The 19,352-nt window shown below is 42.9% G+C and overlaps 1 protein-coding gene across 1 annotated transcript in view; it reads right to left on the bottom strand.

The window, feature by feature from the left end:
* Positions 1–89: 89 nt before the first annotated feature.
* The window catches only part of LOC310770388 (putative ATP-dependent RNA helicase DDX60), a 51,184-nt gene continuing 31,921 nt past the window's right edge, over positions 90–19,352 (bottom strand). Inside the window, exons 26-37 of the mRNA XM_083630977.1 lie at positions 18,498–18,636; positions 18,037–18,189; positions 16,656–16,760; positions 15,727–15,927; positions 13,144–13,248; positions 12,088–12,229; positions 11,611–11,732; positions 10,957–11,104; positions 9,962–10,104; positions 5,402–5,553; positions 3,693–3,755; positions 90–2,131 (exon numbers count right to left, since the gene is read on the bottom strand). Of these exons, the coding sequence (XP_083487103.1) occupies positions 2,032–2,131; positions 3,693–3,755; positions 5,402–5,553; positions 9,962–10,104; positions 10,957–11,104; positions 11,611–11,732; positions 12,088–12,229; positions 13,144–13,248; positions 15,727–15,927; positions 16,656–16,760; positions 18,037–18,189; positions 18,498–18,636 (1,573 nt within the window). The 3' untranslated portion in view covers positions 90–2,031. The remainder of the gene's footprint in view (positions 2,132–3,692; positions 3,756–5,401; positions 5,554–9,961; positions 10,105–10,956; positions 11,105–11,610; positions 11,733–12,087; positions 12,230–13,143; positions 13,249–15,726; positions 15,928–16,655; positions 16,761–18,036; positions 18,190–18,497; positions 18,637–19,352) is intronic.

The raw sequence follows: 19,352 nt of genomic DNA, 5'->3' as shown, positions 1-19,352 counted from the left end.
ATTGGCAGATACTCATGTTAGAATACTACAATTAGCAAAACTGACGGGATCAGGTAGAGGAATATCGAAACAAAAAACTAGAGAATGGATAATATTTAAGAATTATGTAAAACTTTATTGTACAAATAACTCCATATTAGCAGAAATTGAGTGATATTTGTAAAGAAAAAGATCAAATGAATGTATACAAAGCAGAAAGAAATAATATTATACAATGTAAACCTGTGTAAAAAAGAATATTATATCAAACAGTATAATGAGAAGGACGGGAAGGATTGTGCTGATGAGTACTTTTACTATGTAAATAACTTTCTCTCTCTTTTTTTTAATTTGATTTCTTTGTTTCTCATCTTTGTTACTTCTTTAACATTTTTTTCTTTATAAATTTTCTATTTTATATAATTTTCTTTTCTTTTTTACCTGTTAAGGGATAGTACATAATTTTTAAGGGATAGTACATAATGTTTGTATAGACATGCAAATTTTTTAATCAATAAAGAATTGATAGTACAAAGCAGATACTTAACAGAGCAGGCGAGGCTATTGACTTAGCAAGCAAGTTGGTCTGACCATTATGACAGTCCCCTTTTCTGCAATAATCAATCTCACAGCGTTCAGAATCACATGATTGGAAAAGAGAGCCCCCAACACCCATTTAGACTAACTCCAAACTCATTACATTATCAACAACAGCATGGCAGGACAAACCTATACCTGTTTATTCAATGAGGTGTTCAGTGAGGATATGTGCAAAGGATATGTGCAAAAGATTACAGCCTAAGAATCACAATGTGTCATTGCTAGACAATTCTTGTTTTGCTTCTCACGCACACAAAGATAAACCAGAGTTGTTAATATTAGGGCAGCAAAATCTTTTTCATCAGTTCACTATATATTGGCAGTATTTATTCTTAATAAGCTCCATAAATTCATGCTTCAACAAAGCCATGGTCCTGCTTATATCTCCCATATATCTTATATCTTTCCATATCCTTCCTGAATTCCAGACCAGGAGGGTTGGGGAAACTCAACAAAGGGAGTTTACTTTGTTGTTTGTTTACTTATTTGTTAGGATTTAAAATCCCTAATTCTATACAAACAGGCAAAAACAAAACCCCAATAACTAAAACAAGCTTTCTTTCTTTCTTTATTTATTTATTTATTTATTTAGCTAGCTAGCTAGCTAGCTAGCTATCTTCCTTCCTTTCACTATAAGGTGCCAGAGTAGGTTACAATAATTACAACACAAAGTTAAAAACATATAATGTGTCCATATATCAGCTGTTAAAAGCCATGGTAAAGAGGTGTGCCTTCGATTACCCCTCCCTGTGTTGTCATTTAAAAAAATAGTTGGGCATGCTGACTTATTTGACATTTTTTTCCAGCTATTTGAACATATATAGTAGAAAAGCATTTGTAGAACAGATGGAGAAGCTCCCCACTCCCACAAAAGGCATTTTACAGTAACCTCTGAGGAAGCATAGAACAAGGAGAGAAACTCTACTGGGGAGTTAGAACTTTTGAGAGGGGTCAGAAGATAGTCCTGTCCGCAGTATAAGCTGTCTGGTGCCTTCTGTTAAATAAAAATGCTGTCCCCTTCACTTTATACTAGCTGAGTACTCTAACAAAAAGTCTAAAATTTTCCTATATATTATGGGCAAACTGAAAGGCAACCCGGAAGGGGTGGGACTGAACTTGGTAAGTGGCTGTAGGCCACTGAAGATAATTGAAGAGGGGTTTGAGGGAGAGACAGAAGGCAAGGGAGAAAGGTGTGTAGTGCCCATAAAGAAGGCATGGCTGGCTGGGACCCTGAACAGGAGTACTCTCCGCAGCCACATTTTGTTGCTGCTCCCTCTTGCATACCAGATCCTTCTAAAATCTTTAAAATTAAATATTCGCATTAAGGCAGCACCCCTAATCAAACAGATACTACATATCCATTCAACCAATCACTGGTGTCTACTTGATACAACTGTGAACTGTTATCCCTTCTTACAAAGCACCATGTTTTTGGTGCAGGCATTATTCCAGTTACACCACACCCAGTTTCGACCAGTAGTTCTGATTTAATTGTTCAAAGGCGCACACGACGTTATCATCCTCTTTGTCGCAAAGTTCACGCAAAGAGACACTGGAAAAGAGAAGCAAAAGTAAATTAAATGTTTTTGTGAGGAGGAGGGGGTGTTATGCACCTTCAACCCTGAAGGCTGCTTTGTTGTATTTTGTAACATTTTTGTGCCTGAAGTAGAGCCCACATGAAACCATCCACTCCCCTGCTAGGTGCAATATTTTGAAACGTATTCAGCTATCAGTTCTGGCCTTCCTTGATTCCCCCCCATGGGGCTTCTTGGCCCTGCTACATGATTGGGCCAATCTTGTGTTCCTTTATGGTTTACCTGAATTAAGCATCTATCTAAAACAAAAAATACTTTTGTTTTTGTTGCCTCTGAGATCTGACTCTTGATGTTCAAACCATGTTCAAAGCATTCAAACCATGTTAAGGATGATACAGAAGAGGAGTGGCTGGAAAGCCACCCAGGTCAAATATTGAAAGTTTTTGTCATTTGGATTCATCACTGGTAGCAAATGCCCATGAACAACATTCACACCTTGGATGTAAAGATGGAAATGGAGGTGACGACACCCACTGGTGTTCATTTACCATGTGAAAACTGGTTGGACTATGATATGTTTAAGTCACCCAGACTAATCTCTACACCCATGGTAACAGTGGAGGCATCATGCGGGTAAATTTGGGTAAGGGGGCACAGAAAGAGCAAAGTATATTTTTGTCAGGCAAGTTGTACCTCATGTGTTAAGATCTCAGAAAGATATATAACAGTATAGTGGTACATCAGGTTAAGTACTTAATTCGTTCCGGAGGTCCGTTCTTAACCTGAAACTGTTCTTAACCTGAAGCACCACTTTAGTTAATGGGGCCTCCTGCTGCTGCCGTGCCGCCAGAGCACGATTTCTGTTCTCATCCTGAAGCAAAGTTCTTAACCCGAGGTACTATTTCTGGGTTAGCAGAGTCTGTAACCTGAAGCGTATGTAACCTGAGGTACCACTGTACATGTTAATGTCAGCAGTCCAGCAAGGGGGGGGGGGGCAAATGCCTTGTTTTGGCCCCTGCCCCCTCTTCTGGTGCCAACCCAGGTATGATAGGCACCAGTCTACTGACCTCTATTAAATTGTTCTAAAGAACAAGAGTAAACAAGCAAGACTTCATTGCATACCTCAAGAGGTTTTCAACCTTTTTGGGTCCACGGCTCCCTTGACCAACTACATTATTTCTGTGGCACCCTTGTGGGGCTCAGGAGCCCAGTTATATCACCCCTTACCTGCAGAGCTGGAAACCCCTCACCCCTTTTCAAACACTCTCGCTTGTGGAGTGTTCCCTCAGCCTCTTCCCCTCTCCTTGGGAGTCCTCTGGGAAGCAGCAGTTGCCTCCCCTGCCCCCAAAGAGAGGTGCCCCCACTGCCCATAGGGGCCTGGGAAGCACCCCCTGGCCAGCCCTAGAGGCACCATTCACCTGGGCACTTGTAGCCAGGGCTGCTGCAACAAGCAGCTCTGCAAGCCTTTCGGAGGCAGAGACGCGAGAAGAGAGGCCCGGTGTTGCCTGTGGCACCTCTGACTATCATTCAAGGCACCCCAGGGTGTCTTGGCACACTGGTTGAAAACCATTGGCATACCTGATAACTCGAAGAACAAGGCCAAAGTCTCTCAACAAAGCATAGGCTTCTCCTTCATGTATACTAAAATTGGAAGGAAAAGTAGGTTAGCAGAGTTACCGTATTTTTCGCCCTATTGGACGCACCGGCCCATAGGACGCACCTAGTTTTCAGGGGGGGAAATCAAGGAAAAAAATATGATTTTCCCCCCCCCCCGCAGCTCTGGGAGCAGCGGACAGGCTGCACGCAGCCTGTGTGCTACTCCAAGACCTTCTCCCTGCTTTTGCGGGAGGTAGCGGAATTCCCCCACCTCCCACAAAAGCCCACAGGAGCCGTGCGCAAATCCTACGGGCTTTTCGACCAGGAGAGAGAAGGGACTGAAACGGCCAGTCAGTCCCTTCTCCCTCCTCGGGGAAAAGCCCCCAAGAGCGGCACGCTCTTCAAAGGGTGCGCGCCTCCCGCGGGCTTTTCTACGAGGTGGGGGAATTCCCCCACCTCCTAGAAAAGCCAGCAGAAGCCGCGGAGCCCCTTTAAAGAGCGCACGGCTTTTGCCTGCTTTTGCGGGAGGTGGGGGAATTCCCCCATCTCCCACAAAAGCCCACAGGAGGGTTGGAGAGTAGCGGGAAGGCGTTGCATGCCTTCCCGCTGCCCCCCAATCTCTGGGGCTGGCGATGGGGGATGCGCTGCTTTCCCCACCACCAGCCTCCAACCCGGGTTGGAGAGTAGCCGGAAGGCGTCGCTCGCCTTCCCGCTGCCCCCCAATCTCTGGGGCTGGCGATGGGGGAAGCGCTACTTCCCCCACCGCCAGCCTCAAACCCGGGTTGGAGAGTAGCCGGAAGGCGTCGCTCGCCTTCCCGCTGCCCCCCATCCTCTGGGGCTGGCGATGGAGGAGGCGCTGCTTTCCCCCACCGCCAGCCTCAAAGAGCAGACTCTCCTGGCTTCAGCGGAAGTAACGCAAAGCCTCCGGAGCGCAGGCTTCGGAGGCTTCGCGTTGCTATCGCTGAAGCCAAGGAGCCTGCATTCGCCCCATAAGACGCACACACATTTTCCCTTCATTTTTGGAGGGGAAAAGGTGCATCTTATAGGGCGAAAAATACGGTATATATTTCATGTACTTTTCTTGTTCTTGATAGCTTTGCTATCCAAGAATTAGTCTGATTCTCTTTTAAAGCCATCCAAGTTGGTGGCGATCACTTCCTCCTGTTGCGTGTGAGTTCTACAATTTAGCTATGCAGTGTGTGAAGAAGTATTTTATCTGTCCTGAACCTTCCCACATTCAGCTTCGTTGGATGTCCACGAATTCTAATGTTATGAGAAAGGGAGATAAACTTTTCTGTATTCACTTTTTCCATGCCATGCTTTATTTTATAAATATCTACTGTACCATGACACCTCTTACTTGCCGTTTCTCAAAACATTTCACCCTGAGAGGTTTGTAGGACAGCAACACGAGAAGGGGTCTTTTCTGTGGTGGCTCCCCACTTGTGGAATGCTCTCCCCAGGAAGGTTCGCTTTAGTTACATATCTTTAAGCACCAGGAAAAACATTCCCTCTTCTCACAGGCTTTTGGCTAATTGAACCATCTATGGCCTTTTAAACTTGGGGGCGTGGGTACTGTTCTTGTTTTTACTATGTTATGCATTTTTGTGTTTTTATATGTTAAACCACCCTCAGATGAAGTGTGGTATAGAAATATAATTAATAAATTATGAAAGAAAGAAAGCACGTACCTGTTATCCTGTGCCATTGCTGTCAGAGATCCATGTTTATAGAAGTCGAGCACATATGCATTAAGTGGCATCATTCTTCCCTGATTATCACATATCTTTGAATAGAGGACTGGAATGTTTGCACCATTAATGCCTATTGTGCGCAGTATAACCTGCAGAAACAGTAGAGCAGCATTCATTTTTCATACTACTCAGTTACTGACCAACCCCTTTGCCATATAGTAATAAAGCTGATAGAATGATCTCGATACGAGTCCAAGGCAGACCTTTTAACATCACAGTAATCCAAGTTTATGCACCAACTACTGGTGCTGAAGAAACTGAAATTGACCAGTTCTATGAAGACTTACAACACCTTATAGAAGTGACACCAAAGAAGGATGTTCGTCTCAGCATAGGGGATTGGAATGCTAAAGTATGGAATCAAGAGATAAAAGGAACAACAGGCAAGTTTGGCCTGGGAGATCAAAACGAAGCAGGGCAAAGGCTAATAGAGTTCTGCCAAGAGAACAAGCTGGTCATCACAAACACGCTTTTCCAACAATACAAGAGACGACTCTACACATGGACATCACCAGATGGGCAGCATCGAAATCAGATTGATTATATTCTCTGCAGCCAAAGATGGAGAAGCTCTATACAGTTAGCAAAAACAAGACCTGGAGCTGACTGTGGCTCAGATCATCAGCTTCTTATAGCAAAATTCAAGCTTAAACTGAAGAAAGTAGGAAAAACCACTGGGCCGGTAAGATACAATCTAAATCAAATCCCTTATGAATACACAGTGGAAGTGAGGAACAGGTTTAAGGATTTAGATTTGGTGGACAGAGAACCTGAAGAACTATGGATGGAGGCTCGCAACATTATACAAGAGGCAGCAACGAAAACCATCCCAGTGAAAAGGAAATGCAAGAAAGCAAAGTGGCTGTCCAACGAGGCCTTACAAATAGCGGGGAAGGCAATCAAAATGCGAGGGAGATAGTGAAAGATACAGGAAATTGAATGCAGATTTCCAAAAAATAGCAAGGAGAGACAAGAAGGCCGTCTTAAACGAGGAATGCAAAGAAACAAAGGAAAACAACAGAATGGGAAGAACCAGAGATCTGTTCAAGAAAATTCGAAATATGAAAGGAACATTTCGTACAAAGATTACCATAATACAGGACAAAAGTGGTAAGGACCTAACAGAAGCAGAAGACATCAAGAAGAGGTGGCAAGAATACACAGACGAATTATACCAGAAAGATATGGAAGGCTCGTACACCCCAGGTAGTGTGGTTGCTGACCTTGAGCCAGACATCCTGGAGAGTGAAGTCAAATGGGCCTTAGAAAGCACTGCAAATAACAAGGCCAGTGGAAGTGATGGTATTCTAGCTGAACTATTTAAAATTTTAAAAGATGATGCTGTTAAGGTGCTACACTCAATATGCCAGCAAGTTTGGAAAACTCAGCAGTGGCCAGAGGATTGGAGAAGATAAGTTTACATCCCAATCCCCAAGAAGGGCAGTGCCAAAGAATGCTCCAACTACCGCACAATTGCACTCATTTCACACGCTAGCAAGGTTATTCTTAAAATTCTACAAGGAAGGCTCAAGCAGTATGTGGACCGAGAACTCCCAGAAGTGCAAACTGGATTTAGAAGAGGCAGAGGAACCAGAGACCAAATTGCAAACATGCGCTGGATTATGGAGAAAGCTAGAGAGTTCCAGAAAGACATCTACTTCTGCTTCATTGACTATGCAAAAGCCTTTGACTGTGTTGACCACAGCAAACTATGGCAAGCTCTTAAAGAAATGGGAGTGCCTGATCACCTCATCTGTCTCCTGAGAAATCTCTATGTGGTACAAGAAGCTACAGTTAGAACTGGATATGGAACAACTGATTGGTTCAAAATTGGGAAAGGAGTACGGCAAGGCTGTATATTGTCTCCCTGCTTATTTAACTTATATGCAGAATTCATCATGCGAAAGGCTGGGCTGGATGAATCCCTAGCCGGAATTAAGATTGCCGGAAGAAATATCAACAAACTCAGATATGCAGATGACACAACCTTGATGGCAGAAAGTGAGGAGGAATTAAAGAACCTTTTAATGAGGGTGAAAGAGGAGAGCGCAAAATATGGTCTGAAGCTCAACATCAAAAAAACGAAGATCATGGCCACTGGTCCCATCACCTGCTGGCAAATAGAAGGGGAAGAAATGGAGGCAGTGAGAGATTTTACTTTCTTGGGCTCCATGATCACTGCAGATGGTGACAGCAGCCACGAAATTAAAAGACGCCTGCTTCTTGGGAGAAAAGCAATGACAAACCTAGACAGCATCTTAAAAAGTAGAGACATCACCTTGCCAACAAAGGTCCATATAGTAAAAGCTATGGTTTTCCCAGTAGTGATGTATGGAAGTGAGAGCTGGACCATAAAGAAGGCTGATCGCCGAAGAATTGATGCTTTTGAATTATGGTGCTGGAGGAGGCTCTTGAGAGTCCCATGGTCTGCAAGAAGATCAAACGCATCCATTCTTAAGGAAATTAGCCCTGAGTGCTCACTGGAAGGACAGGTCGTGAAGCTGAGGCTCCAATACTTTGGCCACCTCATGAGAAGAGAAGACTCCCTGGAAAAGATCCTGATGTTGGGAAAGATGGAGGGCACAAGAAGGGGACGACAGAGGACAAGATGGTTGGATAGTGTTCTCGAAACTACCAGCATGAGTCTGACCAAACTGTGGGAGGCAGTGGAAGACAGGAGTGCCTGGCGTGCTCTGGTCCATGGGGTCACGAAGAGTCGGACACGACTAAACGACTAAACAACAACAACAATAAAGCTGCCCTGAACCTGGATGAGATCCCAAGAACAGGTTTCATGTGCTTAAGGGGGAAATGGTTGCATTTAAGGCTACATCCGCAGTATGCACTTAAAGCACTATGAGACCACATTAACTGCCATTGTGGTTCAAAAGAATCCTGAGAATTGTAGCTTCTTAAGAGAGCTGAAAGTTGCTAGGAGACCCCTATTCCTCTCACAGACCTACAATTCCTGTGGTGGTTTAACAATCAATTTCCTGTTCTTGGGAAGCTCTGGGAATTGTATATGAAGTCATTTTGTGCCTTTAGAAACAGGGGACAAGCAAGCACAAAATAATTTACCGTCCATGAACTTATTTTCGTACAGTATTTCCATTTTGGTGCTGCTGTGTAATGCCAGGTCAATGATTCACAAGACCACTGCCATTCATGACTTGATCATGGACAGTGGAATTGACCTGGCATGTGTAACAGAGACTTGGTTGAACATGGCCAATGGGCCTGTTCTTGCTGCTGCTTGCCGCCACATTTCTCACAGCAACCCATGTCATGTGGGCGGGGCATGTTGCAGTGATCTTTAGGAAGTCATTAGCTTGTGCCAGGTGTCCTAATTGGGAAGACCCAGTTTTCTGAGTGTATGTTCTGGAAGCTAGGTAATAGGGGAAGTACAGGATTCCTTTTAGTGTACTGACCTCCCCGCTGCACCAAGGATTCCTTGCTTGAGCTGCTTCAGGTCATGGTAGATGTTAACATCCATGCCAACACAACCTTACCAGGGGCTGCTCAAGACTTCATGGAAAGCATGGGACTGGCCCTGAATAAGTTTGGCCCAACCCATAGCCGCAGACATGGCTTAGATCAGGTGTTGACCTCAATGGACATCGATGATCTGACATTTAGTAAAAGTAAAACAAAAGATCACTTCCTGGTACAACTAGACTTCTCTGTGACCCTTCACCTCCACAGGGAGGTGGGACTGATTCAGATGGTCTCTCCCTGCCACTTAATGGTTCCCAGAGAGTGGTAGGGGATGTTTTGTCCCATGTTGATGGCCTCTCAGCTGATTCCCTGGTGGCCTGCTGGAAGGCGGAGTTAACCAGGACTATTGACTATCTGGCTCCAAAGTGCCCTCTCCTGTCTACCAACTCCATCTGGTATGCCAGCTGAGACCCTACCTGCCACAGACTGTCTCGCCAGAGTGTTGCATGATCTGGTTATCTCCCGCTTGGACTACTGCAATGCACTCTACATGGGGCTACTTTTGAAGGTGACTCGTAAACTACAACTAATCTAGAATGCGGCAGCTAGACTGATGGCGGGGAATGGCCACAGAGACCATATAACACCGGTCCTGAAAGACCTACATTGGCTCCCAGTAAGTTTCTGAGCACAATTCAAAGTTTTGGTGCTGACCTTTAAAGCCCTATATGGCCTCGGCCCAGTATACCTGAAGGAACGTCTCCACCCCCATCACTCAGCCCGGACATTGAGATCCAGCACCGAGGGCCTTCTGGCAGTTCCCTCGTTGCGAGAAGTGAGGTTACAGGGAACCAGGCTTAGGGCCTTCTTGGTAGTGGTGCCCACCCTCTGGAACGCCCTCCCATCATTTTTTTATATGCGCTGTAAGCCGCTCAGAGTGGCTGGGGAAACCCAGCCAGATGGGTGGTGTGTAAATAATGAATTTAGTAGTAGTAGTAGTATATGCTTTTGACATCTTTCATCAAACCTCCAGTTTTATACTTTATAGTCTTTCCCACTTACATTGTTGACAGAGCCTTTGTGCAGCAAATCAAATTCTGTATTTCCTGACAGGCACACAAACGGTGAAACTGCTGTCCTTCCTTCATCGCAGCTCATTAAGTGAGATGCAAGCGGTGAGTCAGATGGTTTTTTACTTGAAAAATCTAACAAAATGATTAAAAATGTGAATTTATCAATGGGCGCAGGTAAAGGTACCCCTGCCTGTACGGGCCAGTCGTGTCCGACTCTAGGGTTGCGTGCTCATCTCGCTCTAGAGGCCGTGAGCCGGCGCTGTCCGAAGACACTTCCGGGTCACGTGGCCAGCCTGATGAAGCTGCAGCTGGCGAGCCAGCACCAGCACCGCACACGGAAATGCCGTTTACCTTCCCGCTATAAAGCGGTACCTATTTATCTACTTGCACTTAAGAGTGCTTTCGAACTGCTAGGTGGGCAGGAGCTGGGACCGAACGACGGGAGCTCACCCTGTCGTGGGGATTCGAACCGCCGACCATGCGATCAGCAAGTCCTAGGCACTGAGGTTTTACCCACAGCGCCAGCCGCGTCCCTTATCAGTGGGTGCACAACTCTATTATAATTGGATAATAGAGGAATGGACATAAATATCGAAAACAGAAAAAAAGATATTTATACTTTATATATACTTAATGACTGAAGTCCTCAGATGTCTCATTAGATGTGACCATATATCCTTGTGCTCTTTTTTGTCCCTACTGAATCTAAGTCAAAATATATGCAATTGAAGCAATCACATATTCACCCACTGCCTACCCATGCCTCCATTCCTACCTTTCTTCTGTCCAATCTACCTCCAGCATGCTATCTTTCAAACTGTACTTCCTGCAACCCGCCACAGGTTGCATATCTAAGCCCATGTAGCTTCCCAGGGACTCCTCTGGGATCACAAGGCTGCTCAACCAGTGGACCTTTGATTCCTAACTGATAGGCTTCAAAACTGCAGTTTCTATTTCAATGTAATACAAACAATGCCTGCTTACCAAGTTCTGAAAGTGGAAGTTTATATTCTTGCTGCATATCAGCCATGGTGGAAACTATCTGCAGAAACTGTCCAAAATTCTCTTTTATTTTGGAGTTGTACTCATGCAAAGCAGCAGCAAAATCTTCAGGGAGATCCTCAAGAAACACCTAAAGACAACAGAATAGTTGCTTGAGAGATAAGTAATAATTGTCAAGCCTAATTTAAAGCTTTTAATCAGAAAATACATTTTTTTAAAGGACCACAAAATACAATATCTAGATCACCAAGAGGGCTCTAGTGATTTTGACTGTATTGCTGCAGAATTTATCTCCTAATCCAATCTATGTCACAGAATTAGAGTACTGTGCAATACAAAAAGGTGCTTACATGTATCTTTATGCCTTACATACATAGTATAAACTTAATTTATCATTCAACAAGTTGTCCACATAGAATCAATAAAAATGCAAGGGAGGAGAGAAGCTTCCAAAGAGAATTAAACAGCATGTGGATTCTTCTGTTCACCTTTGATCAGTAGTTACTGGGGTTTCTTTAAATCACATCATTATCTCAATCTTTGGCATCATCTGCTCATCTTTGTACCTTCTGAACAAAAGTGTCCAATGTCCTTTCCCACATTTTCAGTGGCAAATAAGCAAGCTTTTGATCTTACCTTTGACTGGTAAAATGTTCTTCTAGAATTAAGAACAGCAGCTGGTATCCGCCTTCTTCCAAAAAGATGTGCCAATACTAGCACTAGCTTTTCCATCACATCCTGAGAGAAAGCATGTGGTCCTGTTTGGTACAGAAATCCACATTATTGCAAATTAATCCTTCGGGAGTGCACTCTTAACGCTTATTTGCAGCTGTGGCTTTACCTGCTCACAGGTGTGGGGGAGATGGGGGGGAAACAGCCTCCTGGTCAAATTAGGATCTCTGGTGGTTTGGTCCATGAGCTGAAGGTTCTTCACCCTTCATCTATTAGTTACACTTATGAACACTGACATGACAAGGCCTTCCTCACTCCCCCAACCTGGAGTAGAAGTGGTCTCCAAAACAGGATCGAATGGAGTATATCACTCTGCCCATTCAAAAGCAAAGCAGGGAAGGAAGGAATTGGTGCTCTTTCTCTGTGCCCATGTAAACATACCTTCCTTGCTTCGTTGACACAGCTTATGGAATAAGCCTTTCACAAGAAAATCAACTAGTACAATATTGGAAGGTTCATGATAATGCAAATGAGTCACAAGTCCAGCAAATCCTGTAGTATTGCCTTTCTGATCCACATATCCCTAAAGTAAGAAAACACTGTATGTATTCAGATGGTTTTCCACCCTAACTCATGAGACAAACTGCAAAATACATTCTTATTTTAATCATGGTGTAAGCTTGGGAGCTGAAAACAGAAACTCTCTCATGTTTGTGCAGGATAACCATAAAGCGACCAAATGTTGTACAATAAAACAGACTAGCTAAATGCCTTAAATATTACCGTGGCCATAGAAGATTAATTAAAGAGGTGAGCCTCAATTTGTTTCAGAGCACATTCACACACTGTTTTGAATACTGAGTTCTGAGTACTAAGTCCCAATCTTAGTACTAAGTACTAAGCACCAATCTTTTAAACTTACTGTTTATAAATCTGGGCCAGAATGAAAACTTCTAACTTTTTTCAGGAATTTTTTTTTTTGGGTGGGGGGGGTTTGACCCATTAAACTTGGTGGGCATATATTTCAAGGAGCAGGGTTGAATCATTTTGATGTGGAACATTTTTTCCTATTTTTGAACAAAGGAAAATATAGTTGTTGGTGGAGGCACAGCAATGCTTGAGCTCTTGGAAGCCACAATTTTTCCATTCCCAAAAAAGCTTGGAATGATACTGCATTGTGTTAGTTCAGGTGAATTATTGGGGAGAAAATGGCTGTCAGATCCTGGTGGTATCTGAGAGGTGTATAAATACTCTGCTACCACAGTCATGGGCAGAAACAAAACTACATTTTTCCCTGAAAGGGAACATACAACACGTCTGAACATTGATAAAACATTACACACCCACATGGTTTTATCACCTTCAGGATGGTGAAGCAATCATTTTTCAGCTCTACTAAAACAAGGCCATTATCCACAAAGGACTCTGCACACCAGTGTGGGGTACTACATAAAAGCCAAGACCTACTTGATTAAATAAGAAGACTTGGAAACTTACCTCCTTCACAAGAAACTGTAATGAAAACAAAAAATACAACTTTAACATCTTGAGGGCCCTTGGTTGTTTGAAGGCTAGAAGTGAATGCTTCAGTATCGACAGGACCTTTGGGAAGGGAAAATATATTAATACATTTCCATTGCAGCTGGCTGGTTGAAAGGTTTGAGAGCAAGATGTTAGAAAACTGGCACTGGGCTTAACATTGATTCTTGGCATACCAGAGTATGGTCAAATGAATTGCCTGAGAAATTAACGTGTCAGGCCAGAGCAGTAAAGGGCAACCACAATCCCTATTCCTTTTCTAACATACAGCAAATATTTATTGAATGCATACAGTAAATTGTTCAGACTGTGGCAGGCATCTACCCAACACTCATGGGAAAATGTGGTCCGACCTTTTAGAGTAATCAACTAAAACTTTATTGCATAGCATGACATGACATTGGGACAAGGTATTTGTTGTTTACTACTGTAAAAATAGTTTTCTAAAAATGTATCTTCATACCATGAAAAAGAAACAAAAACCTTGAGCAAACTAAGTTTGTTCTTGGTATACACTTTTGTGTGCATGCACACTTCTTCAGGTATCTAAAGAAGCGTGCATGCACATGAAAGCTTATGTCAGATGTGCGTGCAGGAGCCAGGCCCTGGGACCAATAGGACTTTGCAGGACTGGGGCCTTCCTAAGTTTGTTCTGAAGAGGCAAGGTGCGGCCGATTGGTAACTCACAGCACCTGGTGGCAAGAGCCGGTAAGGGATATAAGGTCAGCATTTCCCTTCGGCCCTTTGCCACAGCAACACGTTCCCCGCCCTGATGCGTTTGGCTCCTTGACTCCTTGCTTCTTGATCCTTGGACCCTCAGCTTCTTGACTCCCGGCTCTCTGACCCTCTGACTCTTGGCTTCCTGACTCCTGGCTTCTGGACTCCTGTTCCTGCTCCCACCCCGCCATCTTTTTTTTTTTTTAAATAATTTTTATTAACTGGCCAATCACATCAAATTAAATCACATCACATAAATTCCAAATTACAAAGCCAATTTTTTAAATTTTGTTGGGGGAACCCATACTTCAAGATCCAAAGGGGGATTCAGATCATCTTCTTATTACTGCGTTAATGTCCAAATCAGTCCCAATCAGTCCAAACAAAATTCATAATTCTATCCAGTCTTATCTTGGTGTTTCCACATCATATCTTGTTCATATAATTTCTATTTTTCCTTTACGATCTCTTCTGTTAGTCTCCTTAAGCTGATAAGCAAAATAATAATCCTGTGTGGATTTCCCGTTCCTCCACTAAGTCCAGATGGTTTCCATATATCTCCTTCGTAGATAGCATCGCTCTTTCCATCATAAATTTGGCATTTGTCGCTCTTAAGTCCCACCGAGAAGTTGATCCACGATATGTAAACAACTCTATTTCTCTCTTTCTCCTCCCAGACCCAAGAGCTCCAACAATGCCTCCCAAAATTGCGACGGCATTTTTAACTGTGTCATTCCAAAACTCTTAGCTTTCCAGCTTCGTCTTGAAACATTGCTTTGGTTCGAAAGTTTATCTCCACACAGCCTTAAATCCACAGCTTAAGTCCTTAGTTCCTGACTCATTTGGGGAGGGGATTCTTGTTAAATCACATAATGAAAGGCAGGTTTTTTCCCCCTCCCCCCTCAAGTCATACCGTATCTTGACGTATCTTCTCATATTTTATTCTTGTCTTGTTATCAAAGATCTCTTCTGTCAGCAGTCTTTACTCCCCTTTTTCCTTGAAGCATGTGCAATTTATCTCGTCCAAATTGTTTCTTTTGAAGATGCTTGCAACTAGCAGCGCGAATCAGGGACGGCGTCCAGGAGTGCCGAAATCCCACAGGAGGGCTTTGTGCCTAGTGCCCCCACCCCCCACAAATTCGGGGGTGGTATAGGGCACAGCAGGCAAGGGCCGTCCCCCCCACCATCCTGGGGGGGTTAAGGAGGCTAATTACCCCCATCATAGCCTCCAAATTACCTCGTGTGGGTCGGAGAGATGTTATTGTCAGCCATCTTCCGATGCGCCACCTAGTCGCCCCCCCACCCCGCCATCTTGCCCCCGGTCCCGACGTCCCCAGCCGGGACTTCGATCACCTGTGAACCAGACTGTGGCAGCTTATACCAAGAACAAACTCAGTTGGTCTCCAAGGTGCCACTGGACAATTTTTTTATATCTATATTTCGACTGTGTCAGACCAACATGGCTACCTACCTGAATCTAAAACCTTGAGCATTAGCATTTAGTGTTTTTCTTTAACTTGCAGAATGAGTTTTGAAAATGTATAACAAAATGCACTGGTTAGAACATTGTCAGGAAATTAGTTGATAAATTTAGGCTGCAATTCGTAACACTTTCCTAGGTATTTACTCTTACTGAAGTCACTGGGAGTTATTTCCAAGTAGACACATTTAGGAACACCTTGTTAAATTAAGCTAGGTAGGAGTCATACATTGTTTTTCAGCGCAATCCTCTGTCTATCAGAAGCAAAACCCAATGTGTTCAGTGCCATTGGGTGGCTATAGGATTGCATCCTTCATTAGAGAAGGATTGCTTCCAAGGATTACCTTGACTTTTGCATCCACTTTATCATCAGCTTTTGAAGCCAACAGCAGGAGTCTCAGGATCAGAGAAATACTCAAAGGAAACTGTCCTCGAAGTTCAGGTACATTGGATTTAATGAGCTTCTGTATTTTAGGCAATGGAATGTCATAGAAAAAGACATCACCCAAAAAGTCTTGACCTCGTCGCCCAGCACGTCCAGACATCTATGAAAAAGCATTCAAAGTCAGAAATCACCCAAGTAAATAACCAAGCAAAATTTGAAATCAAAGCATTTAAGACCGTAGCAGAGAAGCTATCTATACTGAAGGACAAACATGCCCTTTTTTTCTTTATCAAATAGATAGAGGGATGGGGAGAGAAGAGGCAAAGTCATTCCTAGCAAATCCCAGGCCTTTATACTTGTGGCTATCAATTTCCCTTCAGTGCTGTGTCTGTGGGGGCAGGAGTGAAACAAACTTAATTCACTTTACCTGCAAGACCTAAAGTCTAAATTTCCTAAGTGTCCTCCATACCCAATACACCTGAGACTAAATTACAGATGACCTTAGTCATGCAAGTCTGCTCTTAGATGTAGTGTTGTTTTTAACAAAAAGCCAGCACAGGAGGCCTGATTTGGATCAGAACTGCAACATGGGGACACGGGCAGTGGTGGCGAGTACCCACTGAGAGGGGTAGGGGCAGGGAATAAGGAAACCAGAAGTAAGTGCAGCCAGAGCCAATGATAAGCCGAGCCAATTCAGTTCTACTTATTGCTGAGTTCCGTAAACATAGCACTGAGACTAAACATCCTTCCATATCGGTCTGTGTGTTTGTGGGTCGTTGATACAATAATAATGCATTAGTTGTGGATTCATGCTGGACTGTCCAACCCATCCCACTCTCCAAAAACAGCCATGGACTTTTGACTAGTCCTAAAGATTAATCTCATTACCTGCCTATAGTGCAGAGCATCCAAATATACAGAATTCTGTACAAAAACAACAGATTTACATGGCATGTTGATTCCCAAAGCCAAGGTTCCTGTGGCTGTCACCACCTAAAAGAAGAAACAACATTCAGTGGAAGTGCAAGTAAGTAAGTCCCATTCAGCTTAATGAGATTTGTTCCCAGGTATTTGGGTGTAAGAGTGCTGCCTTAATTGTTTTAAAAGATGGTAGTTAACATTGACTATCAATGTTAATACCCTAATAATGCTTATCCATGCAACACAATGCAGAGCTACATAAAAGGGTTTTTTGTGGGTGTGGGAGAGATGAATAAAAAAGCATACTGAAAAATACTGGCAGAATCTGAACTCCAGTTACTAGGACTTGCTAATATTTAGTTAGATTCAGTTTCTAGTCCCTTGTATATATTTTCCTAATCAAGTGCAATCAAGAAAGCATCACTGTGATCTAGGGTATCGAGCATGTTATTTTGGAAAAACCTCAACTTGTTTTTCATTTATCATGGCCCCCCAAGACCCATGGCAATATTAAGGGGAACTGACCAAGGACACGTCTGCACTCTATGCCATGATCATACAATTTGGCCATAAGACCACAGAGGCTGGAGGAAGAGCAGAATCTCTTCAAAGCACCCAAAATATTAAGTGCTTTCCTTCCACAAGACCACCTCCATCCATCAGCCTAAAATTTAACATCAGATAATGTCAGTATTACCATGAAACAATGAAGACCAAGTATATAACTTGTACAGAGCAACATCAAAATTAGCAGGCCAGTTATTAAATATAAAGCTGGTCATCCCTTTAAAGAAATCAACAATTTTAAATGACGCCTAAGTGGTGGGAAGGAGAAAAGGTAAGTTATGCCAGTCAATCCCCTGCCTCCCCATTCAGGTGTCACTCATTCCTTTTTCTGCCAGTCCCCTACACTTCAGTAGGGTAGCTATTATAGCTAGTTTAACAAGGGAAGAATATTAGGATCAACACGTGATCCATGGATTTACAAACAGTGCTGGATTAAGCCCTGTGGAGGCTCCTGGGCAATCGAAATCTCGGGGGGCCCTCGCAAATTATCCACCTAATACTTTTTTTAAAATTTTACCAACCATTTTAATAAACCCATTTTTTACACAATACTATTTTGCTCCATTGTCGCGGGGTCCCTAAATAGCATGGGGCCCATAGGTTAGTGTCTACTCTGCCTGTTAAGTAATCTGACACTGCTTACAATCAAGTTTATTTGACGTTAATGGTCAGGAAAAGGTTTAAATAAACCTAAGATAAATAACTTTGAAGCATACAGAGATAGTAGGTGATTGGCAGTATTAACAAGGCATGTATACACATAGATTACATATATACAAACCTGCAGATACCCCTTTCTGAAAAGCATCTCCACCATTTGCTTCCCTTTGGCGTCCACAGCAGAATGATGATACCCAATGCCTCTTAGTGCCAAGCCTTGCAGTTCTATTTTCTTTCTCGAGTATCTTAATCGATCAAATATCTTGATCAAAGTCTAGTGGAAGGAAAGTCTTAATATGTAAGAACAGTAGATGTTTCAAAGCAGCTCGTCATTTCTACATGATTGCATAAGTGTAAATTGACTTTAACTGAACACATGTTATAAAACCTTTGCCTATGTAATTTTACATTTTCTAATCATTAATTTGGAGAGAATTTCATAATCTCAAATATACTTTGGACATACACAAATAGGAACATAGCGGTCTATGTTACAGCACTTGATTTTACATGTCTAATTTTTTCTTGAAGATTGAAGTCATTTTTATTTTAATACTGGAAATTAAAGGTCTTTAAGCTCACCTCATCATCAACAGCATGTTCATTTGCATAGGTGCAGTCGGAAGGAGTTTCAGAAATCTTCTCCAGTTGCTTCCTTAGGCTATCAAGCTCAGCTTCCCAAACTAATTGTTTGCCATAGTTACGGACTTGTTTAGTGTCACTACACAGAAGTACAGATAATTTACCAAACAAATTTTCAACATTTCCCTGACATTGTCATATGTACTCTTTTTCCAGCATACATCCTCTTTTTCATGGGTAGAGTCATCATTGCGATCCATACTTAAAAGTAGAAGTCGGCAAATGTGTCCTCTTTTTTTCTCTTCAAAATCTGGCAACCCTAATACGTGTATGTGCGTGTACAAGAGTGAAAGAGACATACAGACGAATGTAGAACTCATTTATATGTGACACTAGTCTTCACATTTCATGGTAAGTCACGGTTCCTTTGAACAAGAAGTTGGAACATTTGCTTCTCATTGTGGGTTTGGTTTTTGGGGTTTTTTCAGAAGGAAACCATGATCTCAGGTTTGGACATGATAAGCAAAGCTTCTTGCTGTTCCTACTCACACTAGAGAAGACATGAAGGGACAGTAACTGGACAGCAAGCACTAGAATGCTGCTGGTTCATGTCTTGTTAATTCATGCCAAGCCACTAACTATGGCTTATAGTAAGGGTAATCTATGTGCTGACCTCCAGATATTGTTCGACGCCACCAGCCCTAGCCAGCGTGGCTGATAGTCAGGGGTGATGGAAGCTGCAGTCCATCATCCACAACTAAAGGACTTCCTCTGGCTTACCCTGCTGTGCAAAAAAAGGTCACTTGAAATCCAATAGACTAGTTCACATTTACATTTCAAGCCATAACAGGAAGT

Source organism: Podarcis filfolensis (genome assembly GCF_964270895.1).
Source record: "Podarcis filfolensis genome assembly, chromosome: 9".
Classification (NCBI taxonomy): Eukaryota; Metazoa; Chordata; class Lepidosauria; order Squamata; family Lacertidae; genus Podarcis; species Podarcis filfolensis.
The sequence above is the reverse complement of the archived record's forward strand: the minus strand, read 5'-3'. Positions and strand labels throughout refer to the sequence as shown.